Genomic DNA, 17,459 nt, shown 5'->3' with positions numbered 1-17,459 from the left:
TCCCAAACAGAAAATTAAACATTCATGAAAAAGACCTAAAACAATGGCGGGAAAAAAGTAGGTACTTTGAAGCACTCTCAGGCAGCACATTTTCACAGTTTACTCTGCCGTATAATAAACAAGGCGTCACCATAGCAACAGCCACCTAACTTCATTTTTATATGACAAATGACAAACCCCGTTTCCTTTCCTAAATTCACCAATTAGATTTGTCACAGGATTTTTAAATCTTCCCTCGATTTAAACATACTGTACCATTTCCGTAGTCTTAAACACGGATCTTTTTGTGGTGATTGTTAATTTTCTTCTTGCCGATTGAGAAAAACGGAAGCTCGCTTGGGCAGCAAGCTCTGGCGACGGCAGAGAGAGCCCGCGTGCAGCCGTGCCCGGCTCTGCGCCGCGGGGAGATGCCGCACCAGCCCGCGCCGGGAGGGAGGGGAGACGCTCTCTTGGGTCAGAAGCTGGGAACCGACGGAGGTGTCCCAGGCTGGCTTCATGTGTGTCAGCGCAGTTCTTCGCTAGAGGCCAGTCCAAGCATTACCCGAGCACGCAGAGGCCAGTGCCTAGATGAGTGGAGGGGCTTCCTGCCTTAATTACGACAGCGACAACTCGACCACCACCTCTACTGCAACGTATAGCTCGAAGCTCTGACGAGCCTTAGCTGCACTGCGAACGAAGAACCAGATGCTCGCTCTCTCCGCAGCTCTTAAAAGTTAGTTTCACATTCTGAAATTGTCCTCCAGGGTGTTTCCCCCCCCATGTGTTAAAAAAAATACGAAAAAACCAGAAGCTCTTGATAATGAAGCAAACATATTTTTGTGGTGTGGGCTATTTTTTTCAGTCTGCTGCTAGTTTTTAAATATAAAGTATAGCATATGTTTAACACAGAACATATGGAAAGAAAGAAAAAGCAAATCTTGAATTCCAAATATCATATTCTTAGTAGAAAAGATTCCACAGTGTGAAAGTGGTCATTCAGAACAAAACAAAAAAAAATGTATTTATTCTATATAAATATTTATAAAGCTAGCTCTAGTTCTTCTCGTACGTTCCTGATATAAATCCGAAGTAAGAGTGTTCGAGACGGCACAAAGTGTAAAGAAGAGAAGGCCAGTGAGTATTTTTGGGGCACAGACAGGCTCAGCACGCCCCTAAGAGCACGTCTGACAAACTGCCCTTCACGCGGCCGAGCAGGAGCAGCCGCTGCTGCTTTTGTACCTGCTGCGCCAGCCGCGGGCCCCGCGTGTGGGCAGTGCCGGCGTCCCCATGGCGGGTGAGAGGACGCAGTCTGTTCAGTGCCCAGACGCCACTCCTCTGGACGAGGGCAGACGTGGCCGTTCTGGGGAAGAAGAGACCCCAGGGATCAGCGGGGTGCTCTGGAGGCTGCCCGTCACTCTGTGTCCAGAGGCAGCCGGGGACAGACCCGGACCGTGATACTTTCATTGGCTTTTGCCAGAAATTCCCTTCCCTGTGTCAGTGTTCAGCCTTCCCTTGTCCCACAGAGAGAGATGAGGGCGCAGAGCCCCTTCTCTCGGGGGTCCCTCACCCCGACAGGCCAGGAGAGGGAGACCAGCGGTGGTCCGTGACTGGCTATGGCAGCTCAGCAGCGGGGTATCGCTGGCTGCTCCGAGACGGGGAGGAGAAAAGCTTTGGCCTGTGCAGAACGCTCCCGTTTCTCAGGAACCCTCCGAGAAGGTTACTGCGCTGCTGGGGATCAGCACTCTCTGACTTTCACCAGGGAGCACTTTTCTTTTATCATAACAAAGACAACAACGGACATTTAAAAACCAGTAACAGAAGGAAATGCTCACCTCGCCCTTTATTTATGGGAAAGAAACCCTAAGAGTCTATTTCACACCCAAGCTTTTTTGACCAACAGATGACTGTGAAGAGAAAGCAAAACAATAAAGCCAGTATGGTGACATCTACATCCCTACATGCAATCAATACTGTTAATAACCACCAATACCAGCTGACAGACGAAAGGCATCACTTGGTCCCAACTCCCTCTGACCAAGCCGAAACAAGACGCAGTGGAAAAGACCATCACCTGCCCTCGGACCGCAGCAATCTTTTCTCTTAAGCCCTACCAGGTTGTCTTTGCTTTAGAGAACAAGGGTAGGGAGAGTTTATTTGAATACCACGACAGGGTGAAGCAGCTCTTACGTAGAGAGAAAGACTCAAAGGACACGGCGGCTTTCCTCAGCAGTTGCAACGAGGGACGCGGGTGCAGGCGTGCGCGCTCACCGGCGCCTCTTCCTCCCCGAGACCCCTTAGTGCCAGCAGCGCGCATAAAGCTCCGGGCACCATCCCTACTGTCTCTCTGCCTCCTTCCCCCCCTTTCTTTTTCTTTCTCTTTCTTTTTTTTTAGTGCACTTCCAGATAAATGCCAGTCATTTGGCCAGGGCTAACTCACAGAAGGTACAGCAGGCACAGATGGTACTAATGCATAAATGTAATCTAGCAAAAGGATGCCAACACCAACCCAGAAAAGGTTCCAAATAACTGCAGCGCACTTACAGGAATACAGTGATTGGCAAGGTGAAAGCTGAGATTTGCAAGAGCTTACTGTTCCCAAATCAACAATAGAAATTCTACAACAAATGAGCATATTTATTTATTAATTTATAAAATGCACTTAATACCAAGATCTCTGGGCACACGTATAGTAAAGCATCACCAAAAACCAAACTCATTATACAAATTATACTGATCACAGTAAAAGGGAGAAAGGGAAAGGTGGAAACTCAAAGCCAGAACAAAATCCAGCACTGCGTACCCGTTCCCCTGCGTTTCTGGGAGAGCCCCGAAGAGGAAGGAGGGGCAGCGCAGAGGTGCCTACAAGCCAAGTGATCTGGACGGTGTTGCAGCGACAGAAGCAAATCCCATGGGGGTAGCTCTGCAGCCCATAAATACCCTGTCCTTCCTCAGCATTCAGGGCAGAAAAAGACCCAGCCCGAATCCTTTTTGCAGTAGTGGCTGCTAACGCACGCTTAGGAAGAACTTTCAGGGAAGAGAACAGATGCAGTTTGACTGTGTCCCCATGTGACATTTCTCCTAGCTTCTAGAGAACAGGAGCACCTCCACTAAGCACATCTGCAACAGTGATTTCCAATGAGGAAGAACTATTTCAGAGAACACAGACTTCACCGCCCGTACCCCAGTCCACGCGCAAGGAAAAGAGTGCAAGTGCCGCAGGACCCGAGCACTGTCTCCGTGCACTGCCCGCATCCTAGAGGCTGCCAGCACTGCTTGTGACGGGCCAACTGCTTGGTAGTCCTCAAAAGGAGCCCGCGGTAGACACCGCACTGTCATAATACAATCCGAGGACCAGCTTCTGATCTTATTTCCATGAGCTTTACGCTGCTGACTTCGAAGAACCTATTCCTGATTTTCAGCAAGACACAGGAGATCAGAAGCAGCACCTGAAAACTAACAGCAGCCGGCACGGGTGACACCGGTACATCCGAGGGAATGATTAGCAAAGGCCTTGCTAGGAGGCAGTGAGGAGAGTACTGCTGGCCATCGAGATAATCCGGGACAAAAGCCTTCCTGAGTTACAGACCTCTTGGCAAACAGTTACTACAGACACCTGCTGCATGTGTGCTTGGAAGAGCTGGTGTTCCTGCACAGAGGCACCAGCTCCTCATTCAAATGCCAGACAGATGCGGAAACACACCTTGGCATTTCACCTTGGTCCCTGCATATTAGCAGCAGAAATCAGCGCTCGTTACCCTCGCGGACTAGTGACTGCGATCTCTGCGCCCGTGCTCTGTGTGGATCAGGGGTCAACGGCTAGGGCCTCAACCAGCAGTAACGCCAGCAGCAACAGCACTACATCAGCAGCGTCTGAAATATGCCCAACGCACAATTAATAGACATCTTTGCAAACGGAGAGCGAGGCAGCCCGACAGAGATGTGCGTGACCGTAAATCAGACGGCTTCATAGACTCGACGCTCTCCTAATCCAGAAGGTCTAAAGCAGCAGGCCATGGGAGAAAATACATTCTGCGGTCATTTCAATTACGGTGTTGCGCGAGGGTTTGGCTTTCAGGAAGGATTTGGGCCTCGCTCCAAGGCAGAGGATTCTGGAGCTGCCACTTCTAACGCTGCTCTGAAGGGAGAAGGGTTTTTTGGGTGGAGGGATGTCCAAATATCTGTGAAGTTTATGATTACTAAACCACTTGAATTAGAACAAACGCCTAATGATGTGCTGCGGGGTTTGTCTTGGGAAGGAGAGGGGCTCGCTGCCGTGTACTCATTGTAGCGGGGAAGCCGACACGGGTCGAGGGGTGGGGAAAGAGCTTGGCATCCGCGTCCTTTACTGGGCCCCGTGGTCAGCGTCGTTAATGCTGAATTCATTATGGCTGAGAAGGATCCAGCGATCAGATAGCGCTGTCAGGGCCGGGCTGGTGAAGTGACAGCTGGATCACAGTGGCATCTAGAGGGCTGCTACGCGCCGCGTGAGTGCAGGCATCCGCGGGGCACAGCCAGGCTCCGGCGGGTCCTGCCAGTGACGGAGCCATGGCCATCTGAGCGCTGGCAGCTGCGGCAGAGCTGCACCCGCCCGCTGTGCCCCTCCAAAGAGAGTCCACTTCCACCCCAGCTACGCCTTCAAACAGATTCATGTTTTCCCACAGAATTTCTTAAATGGAATTTTTCCCTCATAATAATTGTGTGATAATTATTTCAAAATTACTTACCTAGCATCCTAAATGCTGTGTCATTAGGGCGACTTCTCTCTTTACAAGTAATTATCACGTGCCAGTCAGATACTGTCCAATCAAACGGGGCAGGTGTTCGGGTGGCGTATGAACGCCGGGTTATTGCTATTACGAGCTGAGAAGACGACCCCTGTCTGACTTACAGACTTTGCAGATGTAAAGCATCTGCTTCTTGAATCGATGAGCCATTTGAAGATGACAGCATCTCTTCAGAAAAGCCAGGTTAGAGAAGGCCATCAGGAAAAGCAGACTGGGAAGTATTCCTAAAGGAAGGAGGTGTTAGGAGAAGCTTGAAGGGGACTTCCCTGAATTGAGGTGATGATGGAGGAGAACAGGAGTTCGGAGAGTCCTGACAGTTATGGTTTATCTGCTGTTACCTCTGATTTCAGAGAAAGAAAAACTGCAATCTTCTCACTTTGAGCAGTTGCACAGAGGGGAAGAACGAAGAATAATGGCGATGCTTGGCTTTCGCTTTAGAGATGCCATCTCTAGGAACTGTAAATTTCTGATATTCTTTGCCTTTTTAGATGAAAAAGACCCCAAAGCACCAGGTTTTGATGTTTGTTGGTTTTAGTGGGCTTAAGGTTGGGCTGTGCCTCTGATTTTAAAAGGCTTGAAATGTGATGCACCTGGTAGCATATTCTGTCTTCTCTTCTTAAAAAAGCTGTAGTGGACTCAAGGAGTCATTTAGGATGCTAACAGGAGGAAAGCGTTTGGCACTAAAGATCAGGCCTGCTGTCAGTTTGGCTGGAGGCCTCCCGTAACATCAGCGGGATCCCCAGCAATACTCACTCCTGACAAGGATGCCTCCCAGAATCCATGTTTTAGAGGAGTTCAAAGAGCTAGGAGACATCTCCGAGAAAACCTTCAGCACCCACATCCCGACACAGGGACGCACGTATAGCGCAGAAATCAAAGAGGAGCTCTCAAAGCTTCCCCAGAAAGGAGCCTTACAGTCCCGTCCCGCCAGCTTCTCGCTGCAGGAGAGGGGGCTCTCCCAGTTCATCCGGACACGGGGATGACGGGAGGAGTGTCCTGGTTGTGGCGCCCACGTGAGCGAGCGGCAGCAGCGGGTTAGGTGTGTGCTGGGAGGGCGGCCAGGACAGAGGTCACTTTCCCTCTGGCAGTGGGAACAAGCGTGGTCTGCCTTCCCAGGCGTAATTAGAGCTGAAGGAGAAGAGCCCTCCATTGGCAGGCGCTTGCAGTGGGAAAACAAGAACGTGTCCTTCAGGAAAGAAGGGTCAAACCTTGCCAGGCCATGGTGTATTTCCAGGGAGGCAGAAGCGCTGCTGACTGCCCAGGGTCAGATGGAGAGAGCGCTGGGGCCCTCGCTCCAAAGAATCTGCAGTAGAAAAACAGGGACTCTCCAGGCCATTTCCACATCCTTTCCTTTTGCATAAGCAATGCTTGCCTCGTAAGAGGAAAACAACAAACTCCTGCCCTCTAGAGACAGGAGACCTCCAGCTCTGCTGAATAAAATATTTGCCACAACCTCCTTTTGAAGCAGATGCTACAAATGCATACAGTTTTATTCCCCCCTAAGGCCCACACAGCCGGCTCAGCAGCTCGTCGCGCTCCCTCCTCCCAGCCCTGGAAGGCCAACTCGCAGGAGAGGCAGCTTGTCACAAGCGCTCTTCTTCAAGGCAGCAGTTTATTTGGAGAACTGCTGAATAAAGCAGTCACAGAAAACTTGGCAAAGGAAGACAAATCCCTCCCTTCTTCGTTACCAAAACCTGTCTAGGCAGGAGGGCAAACGCTCACACTAGTTGAGCGCTTGCTCCCTTTCACATTACTCGGTGGAAGTTACTTGGAATTTCAAAGGTGGGGAAACAGTGCCAAGAGTCTAGCTCCGCGTCTTTGCTCTCAAGTACGGGAGTCTTGGCAGAAGCGCTCCCGTGGGTGCCACACAGCATATTGAGCTGCAAACTCCCTTCGGTCCTGGCTTTCGCAAGGTTACACCACTGGTAAACATGCACTTTGAAGGTTTTGTTCGCCGTAGCAACTGTGCCGAAATGTCCATATGTCCAGTTACAAAATAAGCGTTATTAGTGGGGTGAAAAGCTGTTCTTAATAGCATTTCCTCAAAGCCGCCAGCATACTAAAAATACTACCGATAATACCCCTTGACTCCTCATGCAGTGCACCAAGTATTGTCATTTACATCTACACACCGTGTGTACGCAGCGGGTCCCGGGCCCCGCCAGATGCCAACAGCAGCATTTTGTAATGCATGCTGGCTCTGACCAGCCAAGGTTTGCTCCAGGCGTTCGGCAAACCACGTCCACACGAGATTTACCAAAAACACGCCTAAATTGCAGGCACTTGAAAAAAACCAACAAACCGGAACTTAGCAATTTTGTTCAACAGTAGTGAACTGCCGAACTAGGATTACATCAGATGTAACACATGAACGGGGTTAAGATACCTGCAGGGTTTCTCTCCACACATTAATACTCCCTGCGTATTTATATTAAAGTAAAAGTTTGAGGCAGATGGCTACAACTGAGCTGCACGTTTTCCTTCGATCAATACTTGTCTGACACGGCAGCTACAGACTCTTGGCCACCCATTACACGTCTTCTATCTTTACACAGTATCTTTAAAATACCTATTTTGAACCTATTACGAGTAGTTTTGTTTTGTTGGCCTGTACTCTAAAATACATGATCTACTTGGTGCAGAACGACAGGAACTATCTTCTAAAAGAAATTAGCCCTGTCCTCCTGTTCTGCGCTGTACTCCATGTTCACGTTACTGCCTGGTAAAGCAGGACCAAGGGATGGAAGGTGGCTGTGAAGGCAGACCCAGGTCCTGAGGTACCTGTAGTTGTGCTGGCACGTTCTCCTCAAAGTCATGTTTTGAGGCAGCTGCTGCCAGGTTCCACTGTGAAACTACTGGCCTTGAAATTCAGATGATGAAACTTTTGAAAGTTGACCTAGAGGACCGCCAGATCGCTGGGACAGATCATCAGGTTCATGCACGCACGCTCAGGAGGCTACATTACATAAATACGAGGACAATAAACTAGTTATATGCCTTTCCGCTTATCTCAAGTTACCGGCAAAATTGCTAGAGCGACAAAAAAAGTCCTTCTTAGGATAAAAATATATAGTGCTATTCATCTGTAGTTTGTTTCTTTTTATTATGTGGTTGTTACTTTAGGAGGATTTTGAGCCCATCCGTTGATGTTCTTGGGGTTCAGAGCTTAGTTCATCCCTGTCAGTGACGTTTCAGCCATGAATTAAGTCTTTTTGGGGAGAAAGTCTCCCTGGGCAGCCCTAGAAACGATCCTGATGTCTGCATCAGTAGTGACAGGTTCTGTAGCAATAACGCCAGTTCAGGATCATCCCTCTGAGAGATTCACTGCTGATTTATTCTGTGAAAAATGATACTTCCAGCAGTGTATAGCACTGCAAGTCATCTTTTCCTAGGTGCTAAATATCTCCCGCCACAGTGTGGTTCAGGGACGCCGGCTGGGACTTGCTCGCTTGCCCTTTGTGCGGCTGCCTAGTGGCCCTGCGTGGGGATGGCGGTGGGTGACCACGCGGCCACTGAAACCTGGTGGGGGTGGGCTTCCGCGGGCAGTAACGCACCTACGCAAGGACAGGGAACTCCCACAACTCCAAATGGTTTTGCTTTATATAGAACAAACGCACATCTGTAGGGATGAGGCTTGAGCGCTAAGAGCTCGGCAGCGGAGCACACGGGTTTGCGCTAGCAGATCTGCAAAGCCAAGTCCAAATTCTTGCAGCGTTGTGAGCTCCTTGGGTCTCTGAGACGAGGGACTACCCGGTCGCCAGGGACAAAGAGCAAGCACGAGAGAGAGATGTCAGTTTATATCTCTGAACACTGCTTGGAGCTGCACAGGACAGGGGTGGGTTAGTAAACCCTTTCCAAAGTAAACATATAAATCAGCTATCTTTAAAAAAAATAATATATAAACTTAACTTCAGTTGTCTGCTCCAGCTTGTCAACGGATATTTATGAGGTGAGCGTAATATTATAATGGTTACAGCAGTGAAATACATCCCGAGCGGGGGAGCTAGTAAAGAAGCGCACGGATGTTAATGCCAGTAGAATTTTAATGCCCAGGAGATGGGGGCAAGGTGACACTAGCTCTCGTGAATGGTGCTTTTGCCGGCTGCAGCGGGAGGAGATCACTGTTGGCCCTTTTGATGGCTGTAAGAACACGGGGTTTGGCTGCCGAGCCCCACACAGGCGCGTGGGCACAACCTGCTGTCTGGCTCCATGGGCTCCGTGGTACCGGGCTCTGCCCAGGGCAAGCAGAGGGATTTCTCCGGTAAGGAAACAGCCTCCGCTGTTCAGCTCCTGTTACAGGACTTGGAGGAAGGTGCTGGCATCTCAGCACCTAGACCGAATCCGTGCCGGTTTTACTCCTTTTAAAGGCCCTTTTATTGTCACAGCTGAGTGCGTGCAGGTCAGGAGCACGCGTAGGAGTTCGTTATCCCCGGTAAGCTCTGTACTGGGAGTTAATGATTCTAAAGAGGTTTGGAAAGCAGGAAATTGCCTGTTCCCTTGCATTAGCAAAGAAGAAAAGGTTTACGGTCCTGTCCTTTACTGAAAGCGCTACAGGGAAGAACCCGATACTCTCAACTTTGGTTCCTTACAGAGAAGCGAACTGCAGGCTGGGCCACAGGGAGAGGAAGCGTAAGAAGAAACAGAACCAGGTAAAGCAGCTTCTCACCCGCTGATCCCGGCTGCCCCAGCAGCCTGGGCAGGCTGTCCTGAGGAGACAGCTTTCTGGGGAACGACAGAGCTGGGCGAGCAGGGATCACAGATGAAAGATGCTCTGATAATGCTGTGGAGACAGGGCCAACATAAATGACATGACTAAACGTGTGTCTCCGGAGTGCCATTACGCTAAACCCCTCTCCTTCCTCACGGCTGTGCGGGCGCTGATCAATTGGGCTGAGGGCACAGAGCTCCCGAGTGCCATATAAATGACAAATCCCAAAAGCGTATGTATGTTCTCTTTACGGGGATGCTGCAGCTGCAGGTAGCACACAGTTCTCAGTTCCTGCTGGTATGTCGGTGACAGGCAGTGGAGGATCCTGAGCCTCCAAGGCCAAAATGAGCCAATCTTTTACAACATTGTATGTTATAGGGGGTAATACAACTACTCTGGACAAAACAGAGCTGTAAGTGCTTCTCTGGAAAATGCAGGTGTTCTTACCAGTCCTAACTTGGATGCTGGACAATTCAGCAGCCTACAGGGAACCTTTTCCTATATATAGAGTTACTCAGCACGTTAGAGAAATTCAGTCCTGCCCAAGGAGAAGGTACGGTTGAGCGGCAGAGTACTGGAGAAGAGACAGTGCAGCACAGGCCGGGTGGCTGGACATCATCACACACCCCCCGACCCTCCTTCATTTTACAGACGGCTGAATTACCGAAGGGTACGACAAGCGGGGCCAAACAACGGAGCAAACAGTAGCCAGAGCCAGTGGGTGGAAGGCGGTAGGTTAAAAGCTCCCTCCTAAGAGCAATGACTGCCAGCAGCAGCCAGCTACTTAAATGTTAAGCGAGTGATTTGAGGTCCTGTTCCGAGTTGAGGATATTCTGTCCCTTCCACTTCCCGTGCCGTACTGCTTACAGCGCATAGGTATGCTGAGCCTGTCGGCTCAGCGGCATTGGGAGGAAGGCTGTGATGAAGGACCCACAGCCCGAAAGGAGATCCCGTCTCACTGGGACTCTGTGACAGCATCCATAAGTTGAGGCTGGGTTCAAGGTTTCGTGTAGAGAACCTGACTTCCTTCAACTGCATCCTTCTGGGCAACGACACAAGACAATAAAGGAGAGCAAACCAGGAAACGTAAAGCATTTATTATGCGACCCATGATTAAACACTCCTTTTGGAAAAGCCCCGTCCATGCAGCGAGGCCCTTAGCTTCAGAAGGTACCGATTAGTGTCGCATTTCACACGTGAGTACGAAAAGCCTCTCAAGCAGGAAAAGGAAGAGTTGTGCTGCCCGGTTTCAGCTTGGGAGGCAGCACTGCGAGGAGCGCTGTCGCTCTTCTGGCAAACCAAATTATTCCTTCTTACTTAAAACCCTTACCCTAGATCTCTTTCCTCTTTTTTTTTTTTTTTTTCCTAAATACCTGTCATATTCTTCTCCCTGCAGTACCTGTGGGCATCTTCGAGAGTTAAGGATGGGGTGGGTTTTCTTTTCTATTGAATCTGGTGCATGGAGACAACTGCCGTATTCCACACAAAGATCACCAAATGCTTGCATCACTCATTTGTTAATTACTCTGGTCCTAAACCACTAATTTAGTTCCATTTTACACTGACTACATGTTGGTATTGTTAAGGTTTATGATCCAGCGATTTACAAGGCACGATACATCTCATTTCAAATTGGTTGTATTGATTGTTTAATTGAGTACGGGGACAGGAGCGTAACAGTAACTCACCAAACTGGTGGATCATGGCAGTGCTGCTCGGATGGTAATTCACTGGGGTAATTAGTTACATAGAACAAGCATGTTTTAATTGTGAAGGCCAAAAATAGACTGATGAGTCTACTACTGCTTGGTAAACAGTGCTTCTATTTAAGTAAATAGTCCTTTTCGTAAAGTTCAGATTAATCAGTAGAAAAATGTAAAGTTCTGTTTCTAAAAGCTGGTCTTAATAACGAAATAGGTCTCACTGCAGAGGAAGCTTCAAATTCATTTAGAGGAAGGACTCACACAAAGTCTGAAAACCGCCGTGCCCAAAGACAGTGGTGTTGGTTACATGACATAAACCCCGGGTTCCGAGTCAATGAAAACCTACAGTTCACGTTGGTTTGATGTGGAGTGGTAAACCCTTAACAATTCAAAATTAGTCTTTTATCTTCTGCCTCCTTCGGTTTGTCCATCTAGAATGAGAATGGTTTAAAATCTCGCTTAAACCACTGAGAGTGTACTTGTTATTATCTAGCATTGCCTGACATTGCCAGTGTTGCGACAGTCGGTACTTCTTCGGTGCGCGGAGATTCTCCAGTCACCGGTGCTCTGCTGCCCGCGGGGGTTACCAGAGCACGGCTCCGGCTGCCCGAGCAGCGCTGCCTTTTTCTCCTCCCTCCCCGCTCGGTCCCGGAGGAAGGAGGTTGGGGCACAGACGTGGGAGGTGAGCGGGGAACCGTAATGGTCACTGCTCACGGACAGATCTCCTCGGTCCCTGCCGTGTCCGGAACCACTCCTCCTGGAAGGAGAGACCCTCTAAGCCAGCATTTAGGGCAAAGAGTTATGTGCGTGAAATGAACTGTGGCAAGCAGATCAAGAGAGAGGCTTGCTGATACACATGTACCTATTTTTGCTAAGAAATAAGAATACGAAAGGTATCCGTGGTAATTGTGGCGGTTAGACTTAAACTGTAAGCACAGTGAAAGCTCAGAGCCCTTCCTGTTGGCTCGAAAGCTGCTCCTTAATGCATTTCATGTGTAGGTATTGTGAAACCAGGCACCTTGTCACATCCCATTACCTGAACGTAAAAGCTGGTCTCTCCTATGCCGGCGTGCAGTATTTGCTGTTCCGTTAATGACACTACAATGTTCCTGACCTCCTCGTTAATTAGCACTTTCAGTGTATTTTCCAACATCCTGATTTCAGCTCTGTCCTCTGCGAGCGTCACATTGTACACAAAATATGGCTTCTTATATGGAAGGCTTTGTTTTCCTTTGAAGCCTCTCATCCTCCAGTTTTCTTAAATGAGAAAAGGTAGTCCAAGTTGCCAGCACATAAACTCACCCAGGTTACAGCGCTCTCTGATCGTACATCAATATACTCACCAACTTAATGCCTACGAGTAGGTTCAGAGTGGAAGTGACTCTACCTCGGGTGAAAAGGCAAAAAGAAGCATCACCGGAGCGTGTTCCAAAACCCTTCTAACCCTTACTAGAGGCTGGCAGAGAAGACGTGTTTCAACAAAACAGAAAGTCTTAATTCTAGTGAAAGCTATGCAGTGTAACTCCTAAGGTTAACATCTCTAAGTATTTATTTTAAGGCTTCACGATGTCCAAATTTATATGGAACAGGTTTATATTCCCTTTCCTGCTCAGTTTCCCCCTTATGTTGTTAAAAATCATCTCCCACCCACGGTCAGCCTTTAGCAGACGATGGATGCTCCAAGACGTCAGGGCAGACCAGCCAAGCCGAGGGAGCAGGAGCCCCGGCGCGGTGTCACAGGGAGCGGGGTGACGCTTCCACTCCTGCTACCTGGCAGGATCCCGGCACCGGCACAGGTGGAAGCCTCCCTAATTTTCTATACACGGCTCTTCAGCTGGAAATGCTTCCCAGGGCCACAGAACACCGTCTTCCCTAGAACTAAGGGGCCAGTCTGCCCCTTTATCGACATTGTTACAGCGTTCATTAATGCCGTTCTCAAGAGCTAAAAACACCCTCGGCCCCTCTTCGTGCGCGGCACTCACCGGCTTCATGCACTCAGACCTTGAAGAACTTATTTTTGATTCCAGTGATTATTTCAGACATCAGGTAAAGCACTGAGCCACTAAAACACCTTCTAAATGCAAACACCAAAATTAGTAATAGTCACATCATTTGCCCGGAATTCGTATAAATTCATGCACTGGTACCTATCTTCAGAGAACAGTGAGAAACCTACAAACAACAGCAGAAATTTTGTATCGATGGATAAACCGCAATATTAATTATATCAGCGAGGAACTACTGCGGTTCCCCCGTTGCCTGCTTTCTGCTCACGCTCCGCAGTGCTGTTTTTCCACTGTGGCATGAACTGGGATGTAGACACCCTGGCTGGCAGCGTGCATTTGACATTAGCTCCCTCGTCAGAGTCGCACAGCGCTTCTGGATTCGGTGCTCCAGAAGTACTTTGCTTCTACGCCAGGATTCATTTTGGTATGTTGTTTAATTAAAAAAACAAAGAACAAACCAACCCAGCAAATGGGAAGGCACGTGAAGATGTCCAGGCCTATTACACTTTGCCTTAAAGGCACCTCTTTGCACTCTGGGTTGATTTCTCGGCATCTCTTCCGCGTTCGTAATACAGACGGTAGCTACGAGAAGTTACTACAGTTACCGTACCCACCTAGTCACCAGGTTTACGTTTATCATGCAGCTGAAAGGAGCAGCATCACGAGGAGAGACAATCCCTTGATGACAGCACTGGCCCTTTCGTGCCACCCAGGGGCAGGTGCCGGCCGAGGCTTGCTCGAGCAATGCCAAGTAACGCTGTGTGCCATCGCCCTCCCCATTACCCCGTAAAGCATTCACACCGAAATAAAGCAACGAAGGGAATATGAAATTCAGCCCTAAGTTCATCTGGTGATGCCATCATCTCTTAAGAAGAGAGCGGCAATTCTGCCCCAGCCACGCATCGTTAGAAAGAAGTCCGGGTTCACGCGTAAGCACAGCTGCCTCTTCCCAAACGAGCAGTTTCCCTGGCACCATCTTGACAGTTCTCTTAGAAATTGCTTCACAGACACGGCAATTTCAGAGTCCTCGACTAGGAACTGAAGGAGACAGAGGCAAGGAAACATGTTGAGCTTTTTTCCTTTTGAGGAAGCTTTCACGTAAAATCCCTCTCGTGAGACCCGCACCCCTGCACACCCTCGAGGGTCTCCCCACGGTGCTGTGGTCCCGCTGCGGGACGGGGTGTTGGGCACAGCCGGTGGGGGGGCTCCCTCATCAGAACCTCACACCAAAACACACGGTACCGGCTGGCATCCCCTAATTGTACTGCACATCTTGGCAAACAAGTACCTAATACTTCCACCTCGGAGAATCCCCGTCTCCGGGCGGAGAAGCCTGAACAACGGCTCTCCGAAAGCTGGCTTCGTCCATCACAGCAAGGAGCGTCATCGCTGCCGTGCCCAGGAGAGCTGCTCTGTTGGGACTACACCCTACTTCAGAATCCCATGATCAGTTGTTTGGGCATCTAAATAAGCTCCGAGAAGTGACCGGTGATTTTTAGTGCTCATCCCAAATTAATAAAAAGCGGTCACGATTTTTGCTAGTGGATTTGTTACGTTCAGCTACACCAAAAGCAGTCAAGGTTAATCTGGGCCCATTTATGGGAGAATGGTAATTACTCTGGTACGACACCAAGAGAAACCGCTTTTTGTTTTGGTGCACCGCGATTTTAAAGAATGTAAGAACAGAGTTTATAGAGGCAGAGCTCGAGTTATTGCTAATAAAATACAGTTTCAAATCAGCAGCAACCCTACTAACTAACAGTCACATCTCTCTGCGCGGCGCGGGGTGAGGATTTGGCTCGGGGGAGATCTGTGGGGAGGATCTGTCGTCCCCGTGATCTTCCCGTACCGTGCTTAGATAGGTTTGAGTTTGCTCACTGCTGCTACCGAGAATCTGTAAATGATCCTCACAAAAGACCTGGGAGTGTTCAAAATGGGTCTTCTGTGTCATCGCTCCCTTCCTAACATCGTAAATTTGTAAGTCAAATGCAGTGCCTCGCTCCGGATAATTTCCATTAATTCTTAAAAGGTTTTTCATGGGTACGTTATTTTCACAAACATCTGAATTTAAATTACAGCCTTCTTCTAGCATCTGATATTCAGCATTGGAGAACCTTGGTTGCATTTATTACTCCACCAATAAGAGCTTCTCTCTGTTCCCCCTCAGGGCCGATGTATCAACTTCACCCGAGTTCCGTCTCAGTAGCAGAGGAGAAGAGGACACCGGGAGGAGAGACAGCAACATCGCCACTGTTCGACAAGCAGAGAGAACCGAGCGCTTCCTTGCATTTCTTGGCTCATCCTCAAGCCCGAACTCCGAAGGTCCCCGCATCCCCGCTGCCAGGAGCCGGCGTCGCCGTACCCGCTCCCGCTCCCACCCCGGTGCGCTGACACTCTCCCATCTCCCGCAGGGAGGGGACGAGCGGCGGTGACCTGCATGCCCGTGCTTTCATACACCACAGAAGGGAGAACACAGACACCAAAGATGACAATGTTTTTCTACTTTTGTTACTTTATGGTTTTTTTAAGGACTACAGATTCTCAGGACGTAATGCGCTCTTAGCGGAGATGCAAAGTTCCTCAGATGCAGCGATGGCACGTGTTATTTAAGCAGGGACTACTCGCCCAAGGCGGAGGGGAGCGATTCCCACCAGGCTAAGCAAGCACAGGAGCCGATGCCTTACAGCCATGTCAGATCGCAAACCCTCGCGAGGCTCCCATCGCATCGTGCCTTACGGGAACCTTCTGACTGGAAACCTTGTCATTCTAACACTGAAAAGTGCACACGCATGACAAAATGTAGACAGGATGCCTCAAGGTATTGGTAGCAAGCAAGACTTTGCCCTTTAGTTTCTGAAGACACCTTTCTTTCATTATGCACCCGGGACAGGAAGAAAATTAATAGAGCGTTATTCCACGGGAAGACAGCCTGTAACCAGAGATCTTGAGCGGAGTTTGAGGGACTGATGCTTCAAGACCTTGACACTGTGGCTGGTGGTTTTTTCCCCTTTCCTGCATTCAGAGTTCAGTAGCGCATAAAACATCATCATCTATAAACATACCTAGCAGTCGTAGGCTTATGTATTTTATTTTTTTTTTTAGATTAAAAAAAGCAGTAGCCACTAAGCTGGTATCTCAGGGTTCCCCCCCCCCGAATCTCCAAGGGCTCTTCAGCGTCACAAGCCAGCAACTCTCTTTGCATGAGAATTTCAAAGTTTAATTAATATAATTAAAGGCAACAGCAAGCAGCAGCCTGTGAAGATTTTGCTCATCTTTTTTATGCCTTTTGACATTGAATGACCTATTACTGTATGTGCATTACTCGGTTTGAGGGGGCACCGAGCGTTGGTTAGGATCCAGCAGTGGAAAAAGACCTCCTTCCATCAATTTAGAAATTAAATATAGGGGAGCGCCGGCCATCACAAAACGTTGACAATGTATGTATTATAATTTTTTAGAAAAACCAGTGTCGTGTCACGTCGACAATGCCAAATTATGTTAGCGTGAGCGGAAACACTGTGGGGGAGGAAGGAGGGAGCAGCTGAAGAAAAAGGCTCAAATGATCCAGTCACTTTCGATACTGTACTTCAGATGCAAAATGGATATTCGAGTCGAAACCTGACAAAGCGCGCCCGCTTTGATGGGAACTGGTATAGACAATGACCAGTGGCTGGGTCAGTGGGATGTCTCTCTGCGAGCAGGGAGGCTTATCAAATGACACTAAAAATAAGTTCAACAACCATCACGTTGGAGGGGAAAAGGCGAACATTTCACATTTGGTGGGCATGAATGTGCGCAAGATGGAAAGAGCAATGCGAGGCATCCTGGTCTAATTATCTCCTTTGTGCTCTTCATTGAAATTGCGAGGGACATAAATAATTCTCTTGGTCGATGTCCAAATGCGTGGCACTGCCCAAAGAAGCCTTAACATATATCCACTCGCTTACATCTTTTGCTTGAGTTTATTTATGTCACCGGTAGCCTCATCAACAGCCATGTGTGCACATTAGACTATAAATAAAATTATTATCTAGAGTTTCAGCGATCATTTCCTCCTTCTCCTCCTCCCCGCCAGCCTCCCGTCCTCTTTACAACTTACACCTCCGCTCCGCCAGCTACACGGCCAAAGGCAGCCCGCCTTCCCCTGGCGCACCAAGGGCCTGCCCCGGCCCACCTCGGGCTCTCCCGGCTCTTCCGCCACTCCCGAGAACCCATGAGACCCCAGCGCGGGCAGGACCCAGCGTCGGTCACATAGACGGGACGACGGAGTGCTCACAGA

The 17,459-nt window shown here is 49.1% G+C and overlaps 1 protein-coding gene across 1 annotated transcript in view; it reads left to right on the top strand.

The window, feature by feature from the left end:
* The window catches only part of ANTXR2 (ANTXR cell adhesion molecule 2), a 102,030-nt gene extending 84,815 nt beyond the window's left edge, over positions 1 to 17,215 (top strand). Inside the window, exon 17 of the mRNA XM_074588511.1 lies at positions 15,348 to 17,215. Within this exon, the coding sequence (XP_074444612.1) occupies positions 15,348 to 15,386 (39 nt within the window). The 3' untranslated portion in view covers positions 15,387 to 17,215. The remainder of the gene's footprint in view (positions 1 to 15,347) is intronic.
* Positions 17,216 to 17,459: the final 244 nt, after the last annotated feature.

The sequence above is a fragment of the Larus michahellis genome, chromosome 5 (assembly GCF_964199755.1).
Source record: "Larus michahellis chromosome 5, bLarMic1.1, whole genome shotgun sequence".
Classification (NCBI taxonomy): Eukaryota; Metazoa; Chordata; class Aves; order Charadriiformes; family Laridae; genus Larus; species Larus michahellis.
This window is presented reverse-complemented; position numbering and strand designations above follow the sequence as displayed.